Source organism: Ruditapes philippinarum, unplaced genomic scaffold (assembly GCF_026571515.1).
Source record: "Ruditapes philippinarum isolate M1 unplaced genomic scaffold, ASM2657151v2 ctg1458_1_1_1_1, whole genome shotgun sequence".
NCBI classification, from domain to species: domain Eukaryota; kingdom Metazoa; phylum Mollusca; class Bivalvia; order Venerida; family Veneridae; genus Ruditapes; species Ruditapes philippinarum.
In genome coordinates, this window is record NW_026854856.1 from 1 (window position 1) to 27358 (window position 27358).

The following is a 27358-nucleotide window of genomic DNA, read 5'->3' on the forward strand; positions in this document are numbered from 1 at the left end:
CTTGACCACTTTCATCTATGGTTAACATTCTGTCAAGACCCTCAACACTCAGCCATAGATTCCCTTTCAAAAGATACTGAGTGGACACAAAATTGCTAACAATCAGACATTATCACCAGGCAGTGATTAATCTAGATGTGCGTCTTGCGTAAAATACGCATAAAAATAGAAAAAGACGCACAGTTTCAAAATATGTGCGTTCAATTTGACGCATGCAGATCAGCTGGTTTATAATCGAAAATATCACGATTAGTGATTTCTATGTACTGTTTTAATCAGTTGAAAAATTTTTCAATTTCTTCAGTTGAATAATTTAATTTCCGATGATTACTTGTGCGAGACTAATCCCACATTTGCTTGAAACGTTAAATCCCTGTGATCGGTCACCGCCCATTATCGGCATTACCCAATCAGAGCGCCCATTTTGCATGAGAGCGAATCGCCTACAATGGTGAAATATGCAGAGATCTGCCTGTGCCATTGGCGCTAAAAAATGAGAATGGCACAAGAAAATCGTCAGCAAAGGGCCAAGGGTGCATCTAAAATCTGTGCCAGACTTATATTGTATGTTATTTCGTCATCCAGACAAAACTGGTACCAACAGCAACAGGTTACCCATTTCCATGTAATTCCGCATATTCTTGAGTTAATCCATTTCCCTATAGCATTTTTCCAATTATCTACTTACCTTATCCCTTTCCCACACAGATAAGCATTTCTACTACCGTAAATTTAATCCAATAAACAAACAAAAAATCATTAATCTACTTAATATTTTAAATAAATATCGGTAACTGAAAAAAAGTGTTGCTATTTTAAGAAATGCTGTAAGTTACAGTATAATCTGACAGGTGTGTAAATCAGACCTGGGGATGATTACATTGATCAGTAATTGATTTAATTACAATTACTTTCAGATTTTATTGTAATTGATTACAATTGATTACTCAGACTTGCCTCTGTAATCAATTAAATTACAATTACTTTGAGAAAGTAATTGATTGATAATTGATTACATTCCATGTATAACTATAAAAAAAAACATTTTCCGACCTCTTTTCAGTCACACGATTTATGATGTATGTTTGAAAGTCACGTGATCAATGGTTAGACATGTTTTGTGCGCTCTGAAAAAAATGGATTAAAAAATGGATTAAAAGTTATCTTCATGAAACAATCTTGTTATTTTTGTTGCTAGGATAATGTATTATTTTGTGCTGAATGTTTTTGGATTATCTGTTTGTGAGTTATGACTGGTAAAAAGGATAAGAAAAAGAAAAGAAAGTGCAGTGATGGATCTTTGAAAAATGGCGGTGAGCGAAAATCAGGTCGCTTTACGTCTACCCCAGACGAAGTTGTGGTTAGTAACATTTTAAAGGAAACCAACTGTGTCCTTTTTGATAAAGAGGATAATTTTGCCACAAATACAACTTTGAACTTAGAAACATTATTGAATTCATGCACAGACTCAGGCTCTGAAACGGATGAAGTGAGTGTAGCAAACAACAATCCAGGTATGGCTAGTATAAACCCTTCAAATTCCGATTTACTGGAGATTCTAAATAAAATTAATAATCGCCTTGAGTCAGTTGAACATAAATTATGTACATTAGAATCATTAGAAAAAAAAGTGTGTAATTTTGAAAAGGATTTGGCTAAATTATGGACTTGTATAAATGACCAAAATAAAAAGGCTATGGATAAAATACATGAAATTGAAGAGAAGGCGGAAAGCACTGACTACAACTTAGGGTTATTTTCATCAAAAGTAGAACAATTAGAATCAAGAAGTAAACAGTTGGCTGATGATTTAACCTATGTGCAATCTCAATCAATGAGAAATAACTTGGTGTTTGGAAATATTGAGGAGGCGCGCCAAGGGGAAAGTGAAGATACAGAGTTAATATTGCGGGGATTTCTTGTGGAAAAGATGAAAATTGCTAGTGATTTAGTAGCTCAATTGAAATTTGAAAGAGTGCATAGGATGGGCGAAAGGCAAAGAGGAAGGGACAGAAAAATAGTGGCAAAATTTAATTTGTTTAAAGAGAGAGAACTGGTTCGTAAAAGTTGGAAATCATTAGACAATACCAAGTATTTTGTTCACGAGCAGTTCCCAAAGGAGGTGATTGATAAGAGAAGAGCGTTAATCCCGAAAATGAAGGAGGCTAGGACGAAGGGACAACGGGCCTGGTTATCTTACGATACATTGTATATTGATGGTAAAGCACAGCGAGACGACCGAAGATAGGGATTCGATGAGGATAACCTTGGAATTCTCTCCTGGAATGTTAATGGTCTGACTGCTGAGAAAATAGAAGACGATGACTTTATTAACATCTTAAAACAATATGGTATTATCTTTTTATATGAAACCTGGGCAAATGTGAATTCAAATATTAATCTAAGTGGTTATGTATCATATAATTATTTTAGAAAATTTCAACACCGGAACTCTAGAAGGTGTAGTGGTGGGATCGCTTTACTGTATAGAGAATCGTTAAAAACTGGCATAGAAATAGTGCGTAACCATTTTGATACAATCTTATGGATTAAACTTGATAAACATTTTTTTACTTTAGAAAGAGATATATACATATGTGGAATTTATTTATGGTGTGAAGATTCACCAGCGTACAATGTATGTGATGTCGATTTGTTTAACGTCATTCAAAACGATGTGTATGAATTTGAAACGGAAGGAGAACTGTATTTAATTGGAGACTGGAATAGTAGAGTTGGTACGAAAAAAGATTACATTGTTTGTGATGCATTAAATATTGATATTGATTATGATGTGTATGACCCAGATGTACCCCTGTTTCGGGCCTCACTTGACAATACGTGTAACACTTTTGGTCATCGTTTAATTGAATTTTGTAAAAGTACAGGTTTACGTATTATTAACGGTCGAATAGATCACGATCGTAACGGTAATTTTACGTTTATTTCGAGACAGGGGGCGTCTGTTATTGACTACTTACTCACTTTGAATTGTAATTTTTCCAGAATTAGTAATTTTACAGTTCATGATTATACCGTATGGAGTGACCACTGTCCTATTTCTTTTAATTTATTTTGTAATAAATCACAAAATATTGAAAAAAACCAATGCAAGGAAAATTTTTGCAAATATGTTTGGTCAAATAACCTAAGGGAGGAATTCAGAGCAAAGTTAATAACTAAACTGCCGGTTTTTAATACGTTGTTAAATAATGTAGATATTTGTAGTAAATTATCTATAAATGCGCTAGTTTCTGATTTTACCTGTCTGATACAAGATGTAGCTAGCCCTATGTTTTGTAAATCTTATTGTGTAAATAATAGTGTTGATTTTTGTAATACATTTAATGATAAAAATAAGGTTTGGTTTGACCAAGAATGTGTGCAGGCAAAACATGCATATTTAAATGCTTTACGTAACTTTAACAGAGTAAAAGTTATGAAAATAGGGATGAGCTTTGTCTTTTAAAAAGCAATTATAAACATACTGTTAGATTAAAGCGTCGACGTCATATTGCTTTAAAGGAGCGTGAAATCGAAAAGTTACGTTTTTCCAATCCTAGAGAATTTTGGAAATATTTTAAACATAACACTAGTTCGAAGAATAATATTTCAGTGGATGAATTTTTTGAATACTTTTCGTCTATTGGAAACGACATTTTTCAGTCAACAAATGATGAATCTGAAAATTTTGAAACAATGTATGATTTTAATAATACTGACAATGGTGATGAAATTTTAGATAGGAATTTTACTATTGAAGAAATTACAGCGGCTGTTAAAACATTGAAAAAGGAATAAATCTCCTGGGAATGATTTTCTTTTAAATGAATACTTCATTGAATCTATTGATATATTAGGGTGTCATATTTGCGATATTTTTAATTGTATATTAGATAGTGGTTTTTTCCCCGAATCCTGGACTGAGGGTGTTATTATCCCACTGCATAAAAAGGGAGACGTAAATAATGCTAATAACTATAGAGGTATTACACTAGTTAGTTGCTTGTCTAAATTATTTACAACGATTTTAAATAAAAGGATTATGGATTATTGTGAACAAAATAACTTGTTGTCTGATGCACAGTTTGGTTTTCGGAAAGGTAATTCAACTGTAGATGCCCTGTATATTTTATTGTCTGTTATTCAAAAATACCTAAATGAGAAAAAGCGTCTATACTGTGTATTTGTGGATTTCAAAAAGGCCTTTGATAGTATTTACAGAAATGCCCTATGGCTCAAGTTATATAATATTGGTATTAGAGGTAAATTGTTACGTATTGTTAGAGATATGTACGATAAGGTTAAATCTTGTATAAAACATTGTAATTGTTATTTCTGATTTTTTTGAATATGCTGTAGGTCTCCGTCATGGGGAGGTAATTTCACCGATAATGTTTTCTCTGTTTATTGATGACGTCGAGTTACTCTTAGTGCAGGATATAAACATTGGACTTCAATTAAATGATATTATACTTTATGCCGATGACATGGTTATTTTTGGTGATTCACCAGAATAGATTAACAAAGTTTAAATATGCTCTATTCATATTGTGAAAAATGGAGTCTGAATGTTAAAATTGATAAAACTAAAGCAATAGTTTTTAGAAAACAAATTGGGTTGTTATCTAATGGAGAATTTTTGTATAAAAACTCAAACTTGTTAGTAACTTAAATTACTTTGGAGTTGTTTTTAATTACACGGGTACGTTTGTTTTAAATTCAGGAACAGATAATAGGAAAAGCTTTAAAAGCATTAAATGTTCTACAAATAAATTGTACAAATTATAAACTTAATCCCAAACTATTATGTCAGTTATTTGATGCGTTTGTCGGATCCATTCTTTGTTGTGCCTCGGAAATTTGGGGAAATAGTTAGTCAAAAGAAATTGAAAGAATTCATCTTAAGTTTTGTAAAAGAATACTTAATGTTAAAATGAATACATGTAATGCAGCAGTTTATGGTGAACTGGCTCGTTATCCTTTATACATTACAAGATATTTACGGATAGTAAAGTTTTGGCTTAAATTATTACAAACAGACAATATCATTCTTAAAGAAATTTATAATATATCTTATGAAGACTGTATAAATGGTAAGAAAAATTGGCTTTCAAGTGTTAAAGATTTATTGTCGTCGTATGGTTTTATGTATGTATGGCATAATCAAGGGGTTTTATGTAGTAAATTGTTTTTACTAGAATTCAAGCAGCGTTTAATTGATTCCTTTGTACAAAGCTGGCATGCTGATATTGTAAATAGTCCTGTTTTATTGTTATACAAGGAGATAAAAAATGTGTTCCAGTATGAAAAATATCTGGATTTATTACCTAGTAGCCTTAGGCATTATATTAGTAGAATAAGATTATCAGCACATCCGTTACTTATACAGTCTGGTCGTTATGGTTCAAATAGGATACCAAGAAATGAACGTTTTTGTATATACTGTAGCTTACATGATATTGAAGATGAGTACCACTTTGTTTTGGTTTGCACTTGTTACAATGACCTTAGAAAGAAATACATTAAGAAATTTTACTACGTTAGACCTAGTATGTATAAATTTTTAGAATTATTAAATAGTGATAATAAGATTATTTTACGTAACCTTGCTTGTTATATACGAGAAGCATTGGCTATGAGAATATCAGTTACACATCGTTGAATTCACGGTTAATCCTCTGTGTAACATAGCGTAGATAAATAAGTATTGATTGCATAATGTCTAACTTTAAATATAGATTCCATTTTGCTTTGATAATATTTTGATATGTTTTGTATTAACGGAATTATAAATTAAGCAATAAAACATATGCTTTGCTAACATTTGACTATGATATTATTATGTAATGTGACTTATACTTACATATATTTAATTGTTTGTATTGTGTAGACGATGTATTTTGTACAAGTCTGAAAATAAAGTTTCTGTTCTGTTCTGTTCTATAAACAAAAGTTTCTTAATGCTATTTAATATATACATTATATACACAAAGGATTTCCAGCTCATCAACAGTCATCATTTTAACACACTTTTAGTTACTGTCACATCACTTTATCATATTTTAGCATTGCACTTTAGCATCATAAGTTCATAAAACCGTCTATCAGTCAGACTGCATCTATCAGGACGGAAAATTTACCCGCAACACTAAACAAACGCCCTCAAGGGGCCAATGATGCAGGGATGGTCCTCAGTCTTCTTGGTGTAGGTTTCATATTGAACTCTCTGCAACAGAAATTTTTAAAAGTGTCAATTGTACAGTACACTGTATACAGGTGTTATAACAGGTGTGAAAACAATAAATTTTTATATGGGAATTCAAAGAGACAATAGACTTAATCTTTACAAAGAAATTATCAGTTTTTTTACAAACACTTCAATGGTACAACAGTATCCATTATAATATAGACACATTGTTTATCACCTTACAAAATAACTGTTGCATATAATTAAAATATGGTAATATGCATCTGACATAAACTCTAGAATATAGAAATAAAGAAGTTATCTATATTGTTTGAAACTTTTTAAAACATGGTTTAACCAAAATATGTGAAACAATATTTAACATACCTTTATGTGGGTAATGAAATTTGAATGTGACTTAGTGTTTCCATTTATCTTCTTAGTGCACAATTTGTACTGTGCTGTCACATTTCCAGATGTTTCTTTAGGAAATTCAAAGACATCATTAATCCAATGATTTGACATTTTGGTTAGAATACCAGCCAAACAATGATGTCTATCTTTCAGTTAGAATTTGGTTAACTGTATGGATTAAAACTTATTTCTTCATTGTGAGTGATGTCTTAAAATGTCTCACTTGATATTTTACTACCTTAGTTAAACTGTAACATGTGAAATAAATCATTTGAATTTCAATAGTTTCATGTAAAATCTGAAAGTAATCAATATCAATCAAATTTTAATCATAATTACAGACTGAATTTAAGCTGTAATTGATTAATTACAATTAATGTAATCAATTTTGAGCAAGGTAATCAATTACATGATGATTACACTGTAATCATGTAATCAATTAAAAAATCGATGATTACGATTAGTGATTACCCCAGGTCTGGTGTAAATTGAATTCCCCTAAGGTCACTCAAGTTCACGCCGAGTGTAAAAAAAAAAAAAGATGTCTATTACGTCATCAGAATATTTGACAGGGGGATTAACCAATCAGGGAAACATTGTGCATGACTTTTTTTCATGATCAAAAGGTCTGTCTGTGTATGCTTTCTACACAGAGGCATACAAGGAGCAATAAAAGTCGTCAGTATGTATACAGTGTGATAGGGACATTTTGTGCAAATTACGAACAATTAAAATGGATAATGCACAGTATTAGACATAAGTAGTAAGAAAATATAAATTATGCAAATTAGATTTTTGAGCAGCCAATAAAAATTGTTTTGCCTGCAATTAATATTAGTACCAAAAAAAACTTTTTTTTTACACTTTAATTACTTAATCGCTTGTTATAAAAACATGCAAATCATGTCAAGGATCTGCTATTAAAAAAAAATTTCTGCTAAGACACATTTATTTTGCTACATGACTCATTGATTTTGCTAAAGGACTCATTGTTTTCAAACATGTGCGTCATCCGACGCATTGTAAGGAATTTCTAGATTAATCACTGTCACCAGGTGCAAAACAATATATGCAGAAATGTTTTTGGGCATGTAATAAAACGTAAGTAATGAAAAAAAACTTGCAAGTAAACTGCAAAAAATATGGTCAGACAGTATGTGCAGTCTGGTCAAAATCTATACTGGGGGCATATGTCAGTTATTATCTTCCCTAGCGATAGTAAAGGGTATATACTTACATCTTTGTAACGATCTATTGTTCCAAACACTTTTAAAGCCACAAATTTTTTTAAATGAGTCACAGTGGCTTGGGAAGACAGTCTTAGTATTTTACGTTTTAAACTTTTCAGAACGTTAATTTCGAGACACTCAAGACACACGTTCACTTGCTCATCAAGACGATGATAGTCTTTATTATCCTCCTTATCTGGAGAATTCTTCTCAATGTTCTTCTTGTCATCCTCGTACGCTGAAGATAATATATGGAAATAAAATAAAATATGCTGGAGATAAAATGAGCCGCGTCATGACAAAACCAACATAATGGGTTTGCGACCAGCATGGATCCAGACCAGCCTGCCCATCCACGCAGTCTGATCAGGATCCATGCTGTTCGCCATCAGTTTCTCTACTTGTTATAGGGTTTGTAAGCGAACTGCATGGATCCGGATGCCCACGCTGGTCTGGATCCTTGCTGGTCGCAAACACATTACGTTGGATTTGTCATGACAATAGTAGAACAATCTTTCTATATCTTTGTTTTTATATTTCATCTTACACAATTCTAATTACCTATATCAATAATTGGTCAGTCACCACTACATTAGTAAATCATTTGAAATATATATCTCATTTAACTCAAGTTGACAATGAAAAAAATGAGCATAAAGTCACTTTAAAAGTTTGCTTTATTATGACAGTACATGTATTTCTGTTACAAACTACAGGATTGTTCAGTTTATAAGAATTTATTTATAAGAACTAAACGCTTATTGAAATAGTCTCTAATCCATTCCTGGAACCAACCAGTACTTTACTGGGTGTAAAGTTTCTTGCTCACTGAAACAACGGCTTGCCCCTGACAGGTTTAAAGACCAGTTTACAAACGCTACTTTGTCAATGGTCAATATCAAATTACAACCAAACATAAGCCAATAAATTTGTGACGAGTCTGACTAACCTCAAAATCATATTATTTATAATTGGTTTCTTAAAACATAATTCAATACAGGATTTATAAAGAAAATCTTTATGAAGACACCAGTTTAAACTCATCAACAATACACAAAATAGACCTACCATCTCCATGTGGCATTTGAAGACCCTTTTTCTTGTAAAATTCTATCTGTCTCCTCTTTTCACCTATAATATAATCAATTATTATACAGCACTGTAGATAAATATACCAGCGTTTTTTTTCTCTACTTTGGGAATGGTGCCGGTACCAGACTGATTGGGAAAAAATGCGTTATTTTGACTAAAATTGGGAATTTTTTTAATGCATTTTTTCAGCTACAAATGAGATTAGACATCATGAATAAAGATAGCTAACAGCTTCTACTGTCTAGATAGAACTATTGAGTGGTGATTTATATGAATATGTTGGATTTAAATGATTTTAGAAAAATCACTTTGCCTTGTGGGCATTTTGAACAGTCATTTTGGGAATTTAACATTGGAAATTGGGAATTTTAATGTCTATTTTCTATTGGGAATGGTACCGTTTTAGGGTAGTAGTTATATAAAGAAAAAAAACAATGTATACATACATTTATTTAAAATCTTCATTTCAAATAAGATATACAGTGTATTGCATGTTCAAAACAATGCTTCATATAAGGACAGATTTGCAAACAAATTTTACTTTTTTCAGTTTCTAACCCAGCCAAGGCACTGTTCAAGTCTTTGACTAAGGTATTTGTTGGATTTTTATAGTATTAAGTCAAAGAGACACGTTTTGATGGAAGTGGAAAAACTTAAGTAATCCCTTGTGCATCATTTCAGGCACAAGTAAGCACCAGAAAAGAACTATAAACAGTTCTTAAGCTTGGCAGGTAATATATTTAGTTTGTAAAAGAACAATGCAAATGCATTAGAAAATATCCCACTCTGGCTGGTGTTCAAACTTGCCCCCACCTAAGCAAGAGTAATAAAGGGTTTTATTTTACTGAGCTTAACACAGATATCAATACTATTAATAATACATTCTTTACAAATTTCATACTTTATTTTTGGATTAATAATTAATAATTAATGAAAAAAAACAATTTAAAAATTTTAATTTTTAAAACCCCCTAAATTTCTTCCCCTTTTTTGGTTAAATTTGGCCCCCAATTTTGGGGTACCCCAATTTCTTGGCTTTGGGAAAACCGGGATGACGGGAAATTTCATTTAAAGTAAATTAAGAAAAAATTAGTAAAAAAAAAAAGTAAATTTTAAAAACTAAATTTTCCCAAATACCCATTAACTTTTTACTTACATTTTTTCTTTTCTTTTATTTTAAAAAAAAAACAAAATTCAATAGAGGGAAGTTTTCAGTTTAGGAACAATTTAACATCTTTGATCCCCTTTAACATACATTTTTTTTACCCGGGGGATGGGCACCACAAAAGTACTGGAAACAAAATTTCTGTGAGTTTATCTGAAAACTTTCCACAAAATTAAGCCCTTTGTTATTTTCTGGGGAATTTGGGAAAACCGGGCCAGGTGGGGAAGTAACAGGGTCAAGTGTGTCAAGTTGGATGCCGGGGGCCAAACAGTAAGGGTCAAGTGTCAGATGGATGCCGGGGCCACAAGTAAGGGTCAAGTGTCAGATGGATATGCCGGGCGCCACAGTAAGGGTTGCAAGTGTCAGATGGATGCCGGGCCGACAGTTAAGGGGGTCAAGTGTCAAATGGATGCCGGGCCACAGTAAGGGTCAAGTGTCAAATGATTGGAATTAACTAACCGGAACAACTTTGCCACTGAGGGGCCATTTTAAAATTGAGTCCAGTTGGATTAATTTAATTTTTTACTCAAGCCATTGATTCAGCTTTATAGTGAGGGGTGAGCATTGGTTTTGTAACATCATGTCTAATTGTTATTGTCTCTCACTGATGTTTTAAAAATCATGTGCTATAAGTAGTCGGTCACTTGAAAAGAAACGACAAATAACTGGTTAGCTGTCCAGGAAAACCGGTAAGATGAATAGACCGCCAAAATATAACCGAAAGTGTGTAAAATTTAGCATACAAAACCAACCAAACAAAACAAACAATCATCAAAACATCATCTATGACTAGATACAATCTGATTAAAGTTCAGATCTACTTATTTTTTTATGTAGATCTGAAGACGACCGTATATGTTTTATTTCGCCTAATTCATAATTTGGATTTCCCGAGAAACCTACTTTTAGCCATGTAATCGAACTTGTTTTTACAGAGGCATTAGAAGAAGTATCAAAATACCATTATCCGTGGAAGTTAAACAAATTCTTTGATTTTTGTTAGCCAAAAAATGGTTTAAAAGTTAAATTTTTTTAACAAATAAACTTGAAATAATTTAGTGTTCAGTTTTTAATGAAGCCAGACTGTTTTTTGCCAATTTAACTGTCGGGCTATAATGGAAAACAATGCCACGTTTGTTTCTTGAAATCGTGGGAAAATTACCTACTCAGTAATTGGGGTTTTTCCAGGATTAAAATAAGAAACACATTGCTTTCAAAATTATGAAAGCTCGCGTGAAAGGTTAAACAGAAATTGATTTTGAATTTGGTCACGCTCAGATCTAAAATGCGGAGCGGGTTTTTTAGAGGCTGATTTTAATCAGAATGGCAGATAAAGATTAAATTTTTTATTATCAGAGAAGATATTAAAAATTGAGTTAAACCACAAGATAACATTATAATAGGTTCAGAACTAATGACTTACCTAATATAGTTCAGCTGGATGACTTTGGATGAAATCCAGTTATTAAACCACATCTTAGGAACATGTGTTATTCTCCTAACAAAAAAACTTCAACAAGACAACTCCGACAAAAACTGTTTAATAGATTTAATTCCAAATTAAATTTATAATTGAAGCCGTGTCATGACAAAACCAACATAAATGGCTTTGCGACCAGCATGGATCCAGACCAGCCTGCGCATCCGGCGCAGTCTGAATCAGGATCCATGCTGTTCGCCTTATCACTTCCTCTACTTGGGTGATAGGTTTTGTACAGCGAAACAGCATCGGATTCCTGATCAGGACTGCGGCGGGATGGCGCAGGCTGGTCTGGATCCCATGCTTTGGTCCGCAAACGCACTATGTTGGTTTTGTCATGACACGGCTCATATTATCATTATACAAAATATTTAAAGACCATTCAACAATTTGTATAACGTCTTTCATGCACTTTTATAGTACATGTGTCCTCAAAACAAGCCTGGTCTCTAGCATTGTCCGAACCCACGGTATACATTCTGTATATACTAGTCAACATTAATTAGCCTCGGTTACTGAGGATGGGTCTTAGATTAATTAAGGCCCAAATCTAAATCATCAAAATGAAGGTTCATCAGTAATTTGTATATTGAAAATTGTTTTGTCAAATTGTATTTCAGTAACCATTATCTGGAATTATATTGTTATATTGATGTTACATGTATATGACATTGCAAAAAAAAATTTGTAAAATTTGTTATTTAAAAAAAATAAAAAATTTAAAGGTTTCATACGTTAAGGTCATGGGATTTGTTTGGAGATTACAAAGTAGCAACTAACACAAAGATGGTAAAGAGTCATTACACAATGGTGCCATTGTTTTTGTTTTTTTATTATATAACTAATTTTTATTTTTACAAATATTCAAAAATTTCTGTTGGGAACTGATCATTTAACCATTTATGATGAAACCAAATGCGTTAAAGTTTTAAAAATCAAAAAAGGGTTTTGAAAAATCCTAAAATTAAAGCATTTTTACCTGGTATGTACTTTTGTACAGGGAAAAAAAGACTTTTTGAGTTCAGAAAATTCTGTAATTCAGGAATGACCCAAGTCACACTGATTACCATAAGTGCAGATTTCACAATTCAAAATTTGGAATCTTATTTTATATATTAAAATGTATATATATATATATGCTTTAAAATATAAATTATGCCTTTTCAAAACATAGGAAATAGACTGCCCCCATTCTCTTTATAAAACTTTGCAGGTAAATTTCCTATGGATTTATTTACAGAAATTTTTCCAAAGGGCATGCTGAATTATTCATGTTTCATGTGAAGTAAAATTATATTATAAAAAACATGGCAAAGGAAATTATTTACAAAATAAAACTTATTTTTGACTCTCATTCTGTTCACTAACGATTATACCTTTTTGGATGGAGCAAAATGGTCACTTTAAAGTCATTGAGGTCCACATCCTGAATTTAATAAAAAACTTACATGTATGTTAGACTATTCTGTGATGGTTAGTGGGGGCCTCCACTAGGGGTTAAATCATTCCCTTTACACAATCCACATGTTATACATGGATTTCAACCTTCTTCAGTTTGACACGCTTTTCCATATTTTCCTGGTCCTCACTCAATTATTATCATCATACATCAGATCTGTAAAAATAATAGTTGAATCATTTTCGTTTGAAATTGTGCTTTGCACCAATTTTTAAACAACAGGTCCATGCAATACTCAAATTGGGTAGTTTTCATTGACAGTGAAATTTTTTGTAAATTGACCCCAGGGGGCCGGAGCAAATTTTAACCCAAGGGCCCTTATTTGAAGCAAACTGGTAGCAGACCTGGGGTAATCACTAAATCGTAATCATCGATTTTTTAATTGATTACATGATTACAGTGTAAATCATCATGTAATTGATTACCTTGCTCAAAAATTGATTACAAGTTTTAATTGTAATTAATCAATTACAGCTTAAAATTCAAGTCTGTAATTTATGATTAAAAAATTTGCATTGATATTGATTACTTTCAGATTTACATGAAACTTTATTGAAATTCAAATGATTTATTTCACATGTTACAGTTTAACTAAGGTAGTAAAATATCAAGTGAGACAATTTTAAGACATCACTTCACCAGATGAAGAAATAAGTTTTAATCCATACAGTTAACCAAATTCTAACTGAAAGATAGACATTCATTGTTTGGCTGGTATTTCTTAACCAAAATGTCAATCTTGGATTAATGATGTCTTTGAATTTCTAAAAGAAAGCATCTGGAAATGTGACAGCCACAGTAAACAAATTGTGACTAAGAAGATAAAATGGAAACACTAAGTCACATTCAAAATTTCATTAAACCCCCCATAAGGTATGTTAAATATTGTTTCACATATTTTGGTTTAAAGCCATGTTTTAAAAAGTTTCAAACAATATAGATAACTTCTTTATTTCTATATTCTAGATTTTATTCAGATGCATATTACCATATTTTTAATTAAATATGCAACAGTTTATTTTGTAAGGTGATAAACAAGTGGTCTATATTATAATGGATACTGTTTGTACCATTGAAGTGTTTGTAAAAAAACTGATAATTTCCCTTTGTAAAGTTTAAGGGTCTATTGCCTCTTTGTTCCCATAAAAAAAATTTATTTTTTTAAAACACCTTTATAAAACCTGTATACAAGTGTACTGTACAATTGAAAACTTTTAAAAAATTTTCCCTGTTGCAAAAGGTTCAATAAAAAATTTAAAGCCAAGAAGATTTGAGGACCATCCCTGCATCTTTTGGCCCCTTGAGGGCGTTTGTTTAGGGGTTGCGGGAAAATTTTCCGTCCTAAATAGAATGCAGTCTGACTATAGAGGGTTTTATGAACTTATGATCAAAAAAGGGAAAGGGCAAAAAAAGAAAAAAGTGTGTGACAGTAACTAAAAGTGTGTTAAAATAAATGACTGTTGAAGACGGGAAAAACCCTTTTTGTGTAATAATGTATATTTTAAAATTTAGAAATTAAGAAACTTTTTTTTTAAAAAGGGAACAGAACAAAAAATTTTATTTTCAGATTTGTACAAAATAAAAATCGTTTTACACAATAAAAAAATTAAAATATGAAAGTATAAGTCACTTACATAAAAATATAAATAGTAAAAATTTTTAGCAAAGCATATGTTTTTTTGTTTTAATTTAAAATTTCCCGTTAATAAAAAAACATATCAAAATTTACCCAAAGCAAAATGGAACCCTAAAATTAAAATTTAGACATTTATCCAATCAAAACTTATTTTCTACGCTATGTTACACAGAGGTTTAACCGTGAATTCAACGATGTGTAATTTTGATATTCTCAATAGCCAATGTTTCCTCGTATATAACAAGAAAGGGTTTTAACGTAAAATAATTTTATTATCACTATTTAAAAATTTCTAAAAATTTTTAAAACCTACAAAGTCTAACGTAGTAAAATTTTTTAATGTATTTTTTTCTGGGGGTTTCATTGTAAAAGTGAAAACCAAAAACAAAGTGGTACTAAATCTTCAATATCAGAAAACCCAAACAGAAATTTTAAAAAAAAACTTTTAATTTTTGGATCCTTTTTAAACCAAAAAACGACCAACTGTAAAATTTAACGGTTGCTAAAAAAATCTTTTTCCCAAACCTAATAAAAAGGGCCAAAGGCTACAAAGGGTAATAAACCCCAGATTTTTTTCATACTGGAACCTTTTTTTTATCTCCTTGAAAATTAACAATAAAACAGGATTTATTTACAAATATCGGGCTTTGCCAGCTTTGAAACAAAGGGAAAATTTCAATTAAACGTTTGCTTGAATTCTAGTAAAAAAAAAATTTTATACAAAAAAACCTCTTGAAAAATGCCTTTACAACATAAAACCTATCGACGATAATAAATCTGTTTAACACTTGAAAGCCAATTTTTTTCTTAACCAAATTTATACCGTCTTCATATAGATATATTATAAATTCTTTTTAAGAATGATATTGGGTCCTGTTTGTAAAAATTTAAGCCAAAACTTTACTATCCGTAAAATATATTTGTAATGTAATAAAGGATAACGAGCCAGTTCACCGATAAAATTTGCTGGCGATTACATGTATTCATTTTAAACATTAAGTTTCTTTTACAAAACTTACGATGAATTCTTTCAATTTCTTTTGACTTACTATTTCCCCCAAATTTCCGAGGGGCATAACAAAAAAGAATTGGATCCGACAAACGCATCAAATAACTGAATAATATTTTGGGAAATTAAGTTTATGCTTTTTACAATTTAAGTAAACTTTTAAAAATGTTTTTAAAAGGTTTTCCTTTATCTGTTCCTGTTTTAAAAAAAAACGAAACCCGGTAATTAAAAAAACCCTCCAAGGAAATTTAAAAAAATTCAAACAATTTCGATTTTTCACCATTTTAACAAAAATTTCCTCATTAGTTTAACAACCCACCACGTTTTCCTAAAAAAAGTTTTTTAGTTTTATAAAATTTAAAAATTCAGACTCCATTTTTTTCAAAAAATTGAATAGAGAAAAATTTAAACTTTTTTTTAAATTTTCTGTTCTGGTGAAAATCACCCAAAAATTTCCATGTTTAAAAGCAAAAAGTAGAAACCCAAAATATAATTTTCATTTAATTGAAGTCCACTGTTTATATCCTGCCCCTAAAAAAATAACTCGACGTCATAAAAAAACAAGGAAAAAATTATGGGGAAAAATTACCTCCCCCTTTACGGAGACCCAAAGCATATTCAAAAAAACAGAAAAAAACAAAATTTCAATGTTTTTTTACAAAATTTTAAAACCCTTTTCGTACATATTCTAAAAATCGTAAAAATTTACCTCTAAATACCAAATATTTATAACTTGACCAAAGGGCATTTCTGTAAATACTATAAAGGCCTTTTTGAAATCCACAAATACAAAAGTAAAAAGACGCTTTTTTCTATTTAGGTAATTTTTTTAAAAACAGGGCAAAAAAAATACAGGCATCTAAAAGTTGAATTACCTTTCCGAAAAACCCAAAAAAATGGGGCCTCAGACAACAAGGGTTTTTTTTGTTTAAATTAAAAACCCCTAAAACTTTTATTTAAAAAACGTTGTAAATAATTTAGGAAAAAAAGCCCCAAAAAACTATGTAATTAAAATTTTAAAAGTTTTTTAGCAAATTTTTTTTTCTTTTCCCTTTTTTAAAAACAGTGGGATAAAAACACCCCTCAAATCCAGGATTCGGGGAAAAAAAACCCCTATTAATATAAAATTAAAAAATATCCCAAAAAAATTTTCACCCTAAATATATCAAAAGATTCAATGAAGTATTTATTTTAAAAAAAAAATTCCCTTCCCAGGAGATTTTTTCCTTTTTAATGTTTTTAAAAGCCGCTGTAATTTCTTCAATAGTAATTCCCCATCTAAAAAATTTTATTTACCAATTTTCAGATTATTAAAAAACATACATTTTTTTCAAAAATTTTTTAAGATTCCCTCAATTTGTTGACTGAAAAATGTCGTTTTTCCCAAAAACAAAAAAAAAAAATTTTCAAAAAATTTTAAACCAAATGAAAAATTATTCTTCGGGAAATATTTTTGGGTTTTAAAAAATTTCCAAAAATTTTCTAGGATTGGAAAAAAAATAACTTTTTTGATTTTAGCTCCTTTAAAGCAATAAAGACGTCGACGCCCCTTTAAAAACTAAAAGTATGTTTAAAAAAATTGTTTTTAAAAAACAAAGCTCAATTTCCCCATTTTTTAAAAACTTTTACTGTTAAAGTTCGTAAAGCATTTAAAAAATGCATGTTTTGCCTTTCCCCAAAATTCTTTTGGGCAAACCCAAAAACCCTTTTTTTTTTTTTTATTAAAATGTAAATTTTTAAAAAAACAAACCCATTTTTTACAAATAAGATTTAAAAAAAGGGTTTCTACATCTTTTTTCAGACAGGTTTTTAAACAGAAAAATAGCCCCATTTATGATATTTTAAATACCAAAAATTACATTATTTCCCAACGTATTAAAAAACCCGGGAGTTTAAATTATTAAATTTTCTCTGAATTTCCCCCCTTAGGTTTAATTTTTAAACCCAAAAATTTTTTTGCAAAAATTTTTCCCTTTCAAATTTTTTTTTTTCAAAAATTTTTTGATTTTATTAAAAAAAATAAATTTAAAAAAAATGGAAAAGTGGGATCCATAACGGTTTTAACAATTGGGGTGTAAAAATTTCTAATTCTGGAAAAAAATTTTTTTTAATTCAAAGTGAGTAAGTAGTTTAAAAACAAAACCCCCTGTCTCGAAATAAAACGTAAAATTACCGGTTTTCGGGTCGTGAAACTAAATTTGAACCCTTAATAATACGTAAACCCGTAAATTTTTAAAAAAATTTAATTAAACGATGACCAAAAAATGTTTCAAAGTATTGCAAGTTTAGGCCCCAAACAGGGGTAAATCTGGGTCATACACATCATAATCCCCCATCAAAAAATTTTAAAGCTCACAAACCAAAGTAATCTTTTTTTCGTACCAAAAATCTACTATTCCCCGTCTCCAATTAAATACAGTTTCCCCCTTCCCCTTTAAATTTTATACCAAACTTTTGGAAAGACGTTAAACAAAAACGACATCCAAAAATACATTGTACGCTGGTTTAATTTTTCCACCATAAATAAATTTCCCCAAAATGTATAATTTTCCTTTCCCAAAGTAAAAAAAAGTTTATTTAAGTTTTTAAACCAATAAGATTGTATCAAAATGGGTTTCGCACAAATTTTTAGCCCCGTTTTTTAACGAATTTTTCCTAACCCTAAAGCGATTTCCCAAACCCCTAAAAAACCTTCCCAGAGTTTTTTGGGGTTGAAATTTTTTAAAAATAATTAAAATGATACATAAACCCCTTAAAATTTTAAAATTTGAAATTTACATTTGCCCAGGTTTATAAAAAGATAATAAATATTGTTTTTTAAAATGTTTTAATTTAAAATCATCGTCTTCAATTTTCTCAGAGTCAGACCAAATTTAAAATTCCAGGAAAAGAATTCCAAGGTTTTTCCTCATCGAATCCCCATCTTGGTCGTTTTCGCTGTGCTTTACCATCAAATACAATGTATCCCTAAAAATAACCAGGCCCGTTTCCCTTCGTTTCCCAGCCTCCTTCTTTTCGGGAAATTTAAAGCCCCTTTTTCCCCCCAATCAACCCCCTTTGGGGAACTGCTCGTAACAAAAAAAATTGGTATTTCTAAAAGATTTCCCAACTTTTTACAACCAGTTTCTTTCTTTAAACAAAATTAAAATTTTGGGCCAAATTTTTTCTGTCCCTTCCTCTTTGCCTTTTCGCCCATTTCCTATGCACTTTTTTCAAAAATTTTAATTGGGGAACTAAAAACACTAAACAATTTTCCTTCTTTTCCAAAGGAAAATCCCCGAATAAATTAAAAATTGTATCTTCCCCCTTTCCCCCTTTTGGGGCGCCTCCCCAAAAATTTCCAAAAACCCAAATTAAATTTTCATTGGGTTGAGATTGCACATGGTTTAAATCAATCAGCCAACTGTTTACTTCTTGATTCTAATTGTTTAGTCTTTTGAGAAAATAACCCTAAGTTTAGTCAGTGCTTTCCGCCTTCTCTTCAATTTCATGTATTTATCCATAGCCTTTTTAAAAATTTTGGTCCATTTATACAAGTCCATATTTAGCCAAATCCTTTTTTCAAAAATTACACACTTTTTTTTCTAATGATTCTAATGTACATAATTTATGTTCAACCTGACTCAAGGCGTGATTTATTAATTTTATTTAGAATCCCAGTAAATTTCGGAATTTGAAGGGTTTTATACTAGCCTACCTGGAATTGTGGTGTTTTTGCTACACTCACTTCATTCCGTTTCAGAGCACTGAGTCTCGTGAAAGAATTCAATAATGTTTCTAAGTTCAAAGGTTGTATTTGTGGCAAAATTTAATCCTCTTTAAAACAAAAGGACACCCGTTGGTTTTTTAAAATGTTACTAACCACAAATTTGTCTGGGGGGACTTAAAAACGAAAAAGAATTTTGCTCAAAACCCCATTTTTCAAAGATCCCCCTTCCCCTGCAAAATTTCTTTTTCTTTTCTTAATTTCCCTTTTTTTCCAGTCCCCAAACCTCACAAACAATAATCCAAAAAACATTACACAAAATAATTAAAATTTATCCTAAGCACAAAAATTTAAAAAAGATTTTTCATGAAAAATTAAATTTTTAAACCATTTTTTAATTCCCATTTTTTTCAGAGCGCCAAAAAAATTCTTTAAAATTTTATTTTAAAGGGGACTTTTAAACATACATCAAAAAAACGTGTGACAAAAAAAAGGTTGGAAAATGTTTTTTTTTATAGTTTATCAAAGGAAAAAGTAATCAATTATCAATCAATTACTTTTTCCCAAAATAATTTGAAATTTAAAATTTATTACAGAGGCAAAAGTTTGAAGTTAATTCAATTGTAATCAATTACCCATTAAAACTGAAAAGTAATTTGTAATTAAATCAAAAATTAATCTGATCAATGTAATCATTCCCAGGTCTTGCTTGGTAGACACCCATTAGAAGATGTTTCAATGCTAAACATATCTAACTCTAGCTCTTGGGATTTTTAAAAGAAGATTTTTTTAAAGTTTTTAACTATATACATAAGGGGAAAAACAATGACCCAGAGCGCCAGGGCCAATTTTTTACCCAAGGGCCTTTTATTTAAACAAACTTGGTAAACAGACCCACTTGATGATGTTTCAAAGCTTAATATCTAAGCTCATAGCCTAATTTTCGTTTTTAAAAAAAAAGATTTCTTAAGTTTTACATATTAAAAAATAAGGAAAATCAATGACCCCCCCCCCCCCCGGTGGGGTGTGGGCCAAATTTTTTTACCCCACGGGCAATTTATTTTGACAAACTTGGTAACCATTGAACTAGAAAGAAAGTTTTATGTTTTATTTTCTAAAAGAAATATTTTAAGTTTTTTTTGATGGTTTTCCTGGCAATGTTGGAGTTTTAAAATTTTTTGGGAAAAAATTTTTTTTAAATTGAAATTTCCAAAAAAACATTTTGTGAAGTTGGGGGAAATTGGGCCCAAAGGTTTTAGAGGAATGTTTTTTTAAAATAAAAGGTTTTCGGAAAAGGGCGGGCCCGAAAGAAAATAATACAAAATTTACCTGTCACTTGTGAAGGTAGCTTAAAAAAAATGAAATTCATTTTCAGCCCAAAATTTGGGCTGGTTAGGGGGAATTTTGGCTTTTGGGGAGGCAAAAAAATATATTTAAAGGGTTGGGTGGGGGCCCAAAATTTTGGCGAAAAATTTTTTAAAAAAACCTGAGTTTATTTTTTTTTTACAGGGGAATCTAGGCCCAGTGTTTAAAGATATAATAATCTTTCTGTAATTCAAAAACTGATGATAATTGAAATTTGATAAATTCAAACTAATTACAACACAAAATTTCAAAAATAAATGAACAATTATATAAATTGTATTACTGAATTGAAACCTAAATTGATATAAAATATCAATTTAATTTTTTTTTTAAATCTCATGACAATCTAGTAACCAAATTTTAAGCTTTAATCTGAATGGCTTCTTTTGCTTTTTAGACATATTCTTAAGCCTTTGATACTAACAACAACATAGTTATAAGACAACTAAAATGTTTTCAAAGTTTAGTCAAGAGGTTTGAAAAATGCAATCTTTTGAAGTTAATGTAATTTTGATAAACTAAACCCAAAGAAAGCATGAAAAATTGTTACCATCAAATGAATCTTTAAATTTAATTTTATTGTCCCCATATTTCCATAAATACCAATTTTTTAACCGGGGAAGGGGGTTTTTTTGGGCAAATTTTGATACCCAAAATTAGGTCTGATCCCCAAAAAAAAAAGTATGTTTTTTTTCTAGTTTGAAGAAAAGAAATTACAAAATTTTAAAAAGAAAAAAAACAAAAACCAAAAAAATAAAGAATTAAAAATCCAATCTTCCCTGTAAACCCCAGGTTTTTAAAAAACGAGAAAAAACCCGAGGTGTTTCAATTTTATAAAAATGTTACAAAAAACATTTTGTGCTAGTTATTTAAATTTTTTGTGGTTAAATAATTATTTTTTTTATCACCCCCCTTTTTCCTTTTAAAAAACCGAAGCAAAAACTGAAAGTTTAAATTTTTAAATTTTGTCAAAGCCTGAAAAAATATTCCCCGCGTTTGATCAGGATCCCTTAAATTTGCCCTTCCAAAAGTTTGGAAAAAAATGATAGGGGCAGCATGGAGCCCGATTAGACTGCCGGAATGCGCCTTTGGGCTGGAATTGCTGGTCGCAAAAGTTGTTGGTTTTTTGCACAAACTTTATAAACTTCCTTTTTGAAATTTTTTGTCCGAATTTGAAAATTTTAGGCGAAAATTTTTTTGAAAATAAAAAAATTTAAACATCATACATTTAAAAGGATTTAGGTGACCCAAAATTTTAAAAAATAACAGGACCAAAAAGTAAATGAAAAAAAGGGATTTTTTGGTTTTTCAATCAAATTCTGATTTTTTCCATTTAGCTGGAATGCTGGCCCAACCCCCCCATTTGAATTTAAAAAGCTGAACCTTTGCCCGGAAAAAGGTCAAAACTTCTTTGAACTGATTTTCCCATTGGTCAATACAAAAGTCATGTTTGTTGTAAAAAAAGCCTAGAGCTGCTTTACTAAGAAGATGGGGCTTCATAACTTAAACATGACAAGTGAATTTGTGCAAGGGTTGAAGATTTTGACTGAGGTACCATTCCAATTTTTGATTCACAGTCTAATTTGTTAAAAAAAAAGGTGAAGATCTTAAGGCTTCCAAATCACAATTCTGTACTAAAATGACTAAACTGGTTCAACGTAATTCGAATTATTTTTTTTATTTTGTTACCAAAACTTAGTCCTATAAATGTGCCGCGTAACATCTAATAAATAAATAATATGAAATTAGACAAAGCCTATGAACGTTGAAGTCATTCATTATTCGGTTTTAAAGGTGCCATTCTGAATTTCATGCACCTCTTCCCGTTTCACTTGGAACACTGGACATTTATCATTAATCTGAAAATGGTGGCGCACAACTAAAATTTTCATTGAAAAAGGCATGGAATTTGATATATTTTTTTATTTATTTCCATTTAAGAATACACATGCAGTCTGTAGCACGAGCAAGCCCAAAGCCCGAGACCAGGCCAGACTGTTAAGTGGTCCCAAATTTTGAGTTTGACTTCCCTTATAAATGGACTATTAAACCTTTTTATTTTTTAACGTATCGTTCTGAAACATCAGACCCAAATGAGCATTCAATGTTCAATTTAATCAGCGTCATTTAATCTATTTATCTGAGTTAACCAAACCCTTCATATGCATGCATGATAGTTTTAAAAGCTAACTTGACTTGTCTTGTTTCAATGTTTGTAGACGCACCCAGCTTTGGGTTAAGTTTTAACAGTTTAACTTTATGTCTGTTTTTACGGATTACAGAATTTCACCGTATTATACAAAAGGTTTAGGATGCCAAAATAAAAAATTTAAAAAATACAATTTTACTCAAATTTAAAACATTTTATAAGGATTTAAAACAATAATTTTAAATGAGAAAACAGGGAAAAAACCGGTAAAAGGGCTTGTATTTTTTTTTGTTGGCGCCTTACAGCAGGTGATTGCCCTTAGCATTTCAAGGTCGTGAAAAACAACGGTCAAAATGTGAGAGGGTTTCAAAATTTATAAAAGGTGATGAAATTTTTGTAAAAGTATTATAAAGTCGGGGAAAATTCTGAAAGGTAAATGCCCTTTTTAATTTTCATTTTTCAAAGATTTTGGTTTAAAAATGAAAATTTAAACTAAATTAATAAAGGTAGAAAATACCCTTTTTCTTTGGGGAAAGCATTTGGATAGGCACAGTTAGTCTGGGGATTTATTTTTTTGTTGTGATTTTTTTGTTTTTTGACGATCTAAAAATTTCAAACTTTATTTTGGGGGGGTAAAAAAATAATACTTAATTAAAGTCAATGAAAAAAATACCCTTTATCGTTTTAATTTGGGAAAATCCCAAAAAAATTAAACACTGAAAAAATTTTACATGAAAGCCAAAATGGTTTTTTTTTTAAATTATATATTTTCATTTTTGGGTCAGAACAAAAGAACCCGTCATACACAAAAAGCACAATTTTCTTTTTTTGGTTTCAAAAGTTGGACAATTTAAATGCTTCTTTTTAATTTTTAATATAAACAGTATAAAAACCTGGGAAAAACATTTTTATATTTTTAAAAAATAACTTGGGTTAAATATTTGGTCATAAGCCCAAAAAAAATTAACAACTTTGGAAAAAAATAAATTTAAAATGGAAAATTTAAAAATTTTGAAAATGAAACTTTAAAAAAAAAAGGTTTTTTTTATTTTTTGGGCTTTAATTAGGGGCTTAGGCCCATGTTTTGAAAATTAATACTGGAAGTATAAAATATTACTTTGTAGTTTTTAAAAATAAACTGCCCTAGTGGTTTTAAAATTTCAATATTTTTTAAACCCCCAAAGTATGGTTTTCCCCCACCAAAACAAAATTTAAAGTTACACTGTTTTTTATTGGTTTTAAAAACATTTTTGGGCTCTAAATTTAAAAGGGTTAGTAGGGCCAAATTTTGTTTTTTCAAAAATAAAAAAGGGCTGTATTTTTATGATAGTAAATTAAGTAAAAAGGCTGTCTAAAAAAAAAATTTTTAAAGAATAGGAAATTTCAAATTTTCCAAATTTGTTTAAGTAAAATTTTTTTAAAAATTTTAATTGGATTTTTTTATCGATTAAGCAATAAAATGGTTAGTTATGTATAGGTCTCCCTTTAAATATTTGTGTGTATTTAGTTTATTTTAATGTTTTATATTGGAAACTTAAATTTGGAGTGAAAAAATATATGAATGGTATATCCTACCATTTATTTTGGGACATTTTAATGACTCAAACCGGATCAGCATCTTCTTATAATTATAAATATTAAGCACACTTATTTAAAATTTTACAGAAAAGAATGTTAGACTTAGATACATGCAATCGCCCAGAGGAGTTTTGTTAATTTATGATGTTGACAGTTTATCATAAGGAAGTGGCCAGTATCTAGTGACAGCAGCTTGTCAGTTATTTTTATCAATCTGTTATCTTGATTTTAAACATTTAATTTTGTATTTCAACTTTCAACTCTTTTTGTTCAGGAATATTTAGACTATTTATCAGTTACAAAATGAAATGTTATGTTATATTATAGTTGTATTTATAAATTGTTTAATTTATTTACAATTATATACAAAAAGTTTTATTTACAATCCAACAGTTATCAAACACTTAAAAATGTTTAAATATTTAATGAGAGAAAATGATTACAAAGTGACAAAATAGAATTGAATTCCAAATGGCAAACTTGTAAACACAAATTTGATTTTTCAAAATACTTGTATTTAAAAATTTCAAAACACTGTCATAATCAATATGAGTCACTTGAGCTTCGTATTATAAATACCAATGGATAGATCCCAGACCTGCCTAATTCTTATTACTGGGTATCATCAGTTTAGTGGATGCAGTAAGAATTTCACCACAACATATTTGTTAGAAAAGAAAAGAAGAGCACATGTCAATATTTGTGGTTAAATGTTTTGTTAATTAAATATAGGTCAGATTATGGGTCCATCAATTAATCTGCTAGAACCAAAGAGTTTAGCCTTTGTCTCCAGTACAGAGTCAGACCGGCCTGAAAATGTATATAAATATGGTCAGGTTCTATTCTGTTGTGTGACCAACTTTTAATTCACAGAAAAAATGAAAATAAAAAATAGTCATGTGTGGTGTGGAAAAGGTAAACCTATGTTTTAGTAAGTTTTGATAATGGATTTAGAGGATAACAGATGTTTATCAGGTGAAAAAAATAATATGAAATAATGTGTCATAAAAGTAGCTCAGAATATAAACAAAGTGGCATTTGGTCTTATATACAAAATACTTAAGGTCACTGGTCTTTACAAATGGCCTTAACCAAAACATAAAAGCAACAAAGAAGGCTCACCTAATTGCTTGTCTGTACCATTTTGGAAACTGTAACAGAATACCAAAATTCAAAAAAAAAACTTTTGAGAAAAATATAGTGGACAGTCATAAATATGGAAGCTGAACAAGTCCATTTAAGAAATTCAGTAAATTAAGGGTTAAAAACAAACATCATGTGCTTTTTTCATGAATCTTCAGCTGAAAATTTTCTAAGAGATCTAAAACTAAAAGATCGTGTTATTTAAGCATAAAAAAGATTACTATGTTCATTCAAATAAGGAGATTATTTTTATCAGCTTTTTATTTAAACTTACAATATTTTCATCATTAATGCTCTCAATTTTCATTATAAAAAAACAAAATAATAACTTTGTAAATGATTGTATCAGTTATAACAGTAGTAATGCCAAAAACTAGGATGAGAATAGATAATGGCTTAAGTTCCCTTGCACTTTTGATATTTCATTTATCAGATATGGTAGTCCATTTGTACATTTTGTTTGCAAATATTTTTATATAGCAATATTTTGTGCAAAATTGTCAGATTAGAATGGAGAACCAAGGACTTTATATCATAGGCTATCACTGCAACAATAAGATTAAAATAATGAACACAACTTTTTATGCAATTACTAGAGGCAGGTCTGTATTAAAGTGAATCGGTCTACATTAAATGTGCCTATTATTTCATGGGTATTTCATATGTTAATAAAAAACAATAGAAATACATTATTTGGATATTCTTAAGAAATATTTCTGGGTAACATAATTTTGATAAGAGTTCTATAGTGATATTTAGTAAAATCAACATATATACATGTATATTTGTTGAAAAACACTTTATCTGTTATATCAGTAAATGTCATACCAGATCATGTATCCAACACTTACTAACACATACATGTACATATTATATAATATGTTTTGTTGTTTGAATTAGGTATGATATAAAAACTATCAACATAATAATAGATGATATTACAGATTTTCCGTTAAAGGCCAATTCCTATTAACATCTTGTAAACATAGATATCAGATATCATATAATGATCTTTATTATCAAATAACTACAAGTCTGTCCTATTAAAACAGAGACATTTTTCAATCTATGATTCATAGTTTTATACTCTTAATGGTCAGTAACATAACAGTCTGGCTTAACAGAGATAACTTTGTACCATTCTGTTGTGCCAGGTCTGCCCATCCTGATTGTTTTTCTTTAATATCTTTGGAAACCATACTTCATTTTACACTGCATACATGTTACCTGGTGACAACTTAATCTACTAATGCAACAAGTTCAGGTCAAGGTCAGCCATAACTTCACAGTCTAATAATGGTCAGTGCACACATATTTTGCAATTTTCACCATAAGTGATGAAATGGTTTTGTACAGGTTGAAAGATCTGTTTAAATTCTATTCTCATATCAAATCAAAATTAGGTTTTAGATGTTTTTTACCCCAGTTTTTGCCGAAAATGTAAAAGTTCACTGCTCATGTGGCTATTGTCATAAATCTTTATCAGTGTCAGTAACATTTGACTTTCAAGCCAGAACTGGTTTAATTCATGTAACAAAGCAATGTTAATGTAGATCTCTATTATCTTTAGCTGATTTCTACTAGTAAAATCTGCTTATTTCTTGATCAATTTAAAGAAGTTATATACATGTATTGACAATTACAGAGTCTGTGAAATTAGGGTTTTAAAATTGTTGTCATTCGGGCAACCAATTCAAGAAAATCTGGTCGTACAAAGTAAAAACTGGTTGCCCAAATATTTTC

At 30.1% G+C, this 27358-nt stretch overlaps 2 protein-coding genes across 2 annotated transcripts in view; one reads left to right on the forward strand and one right to left on the reverse strand.

Moving 5' to 3' along the window:
- Window positions 1-3662: 3662 nt before the first annotated feature.
- Window positions 3663-26814, reverse strand: LOC132741317 (polycomb group RING finger protein 3-like). The gene is made up of 4 exons (XM_060729448.1): window positions 26703-26814; window positions 8902-8964; window positions 7838-8071; window positions 3663-3682 (listed from the first exon to the last, which is right to left on the reverse strand). Exons 1-4 carry the CDS (start codon window positions 26812-26814, stop codon window positions 3663-3665), a joined length of 429 nt encoding a protein of 142 aa, XP_060585431.1.
- LOC132741315 (glycerol-3-phosphate acyltransferase 1, mitochondrial-like) overlaps window positions 23312-27358 on the forward strand; it is a 40749-nt gene continuing 36702 nt past the window's right edge. Inside the window, exon 1 of the mRNA XM_060729445.1 lies at window positions 23312-23326. The gene's annotated coding sequence lies outside the window, so the exon portion shown is untranslated. The remainder of the gene's footprint in view (window positions 23327-27358) is intronic.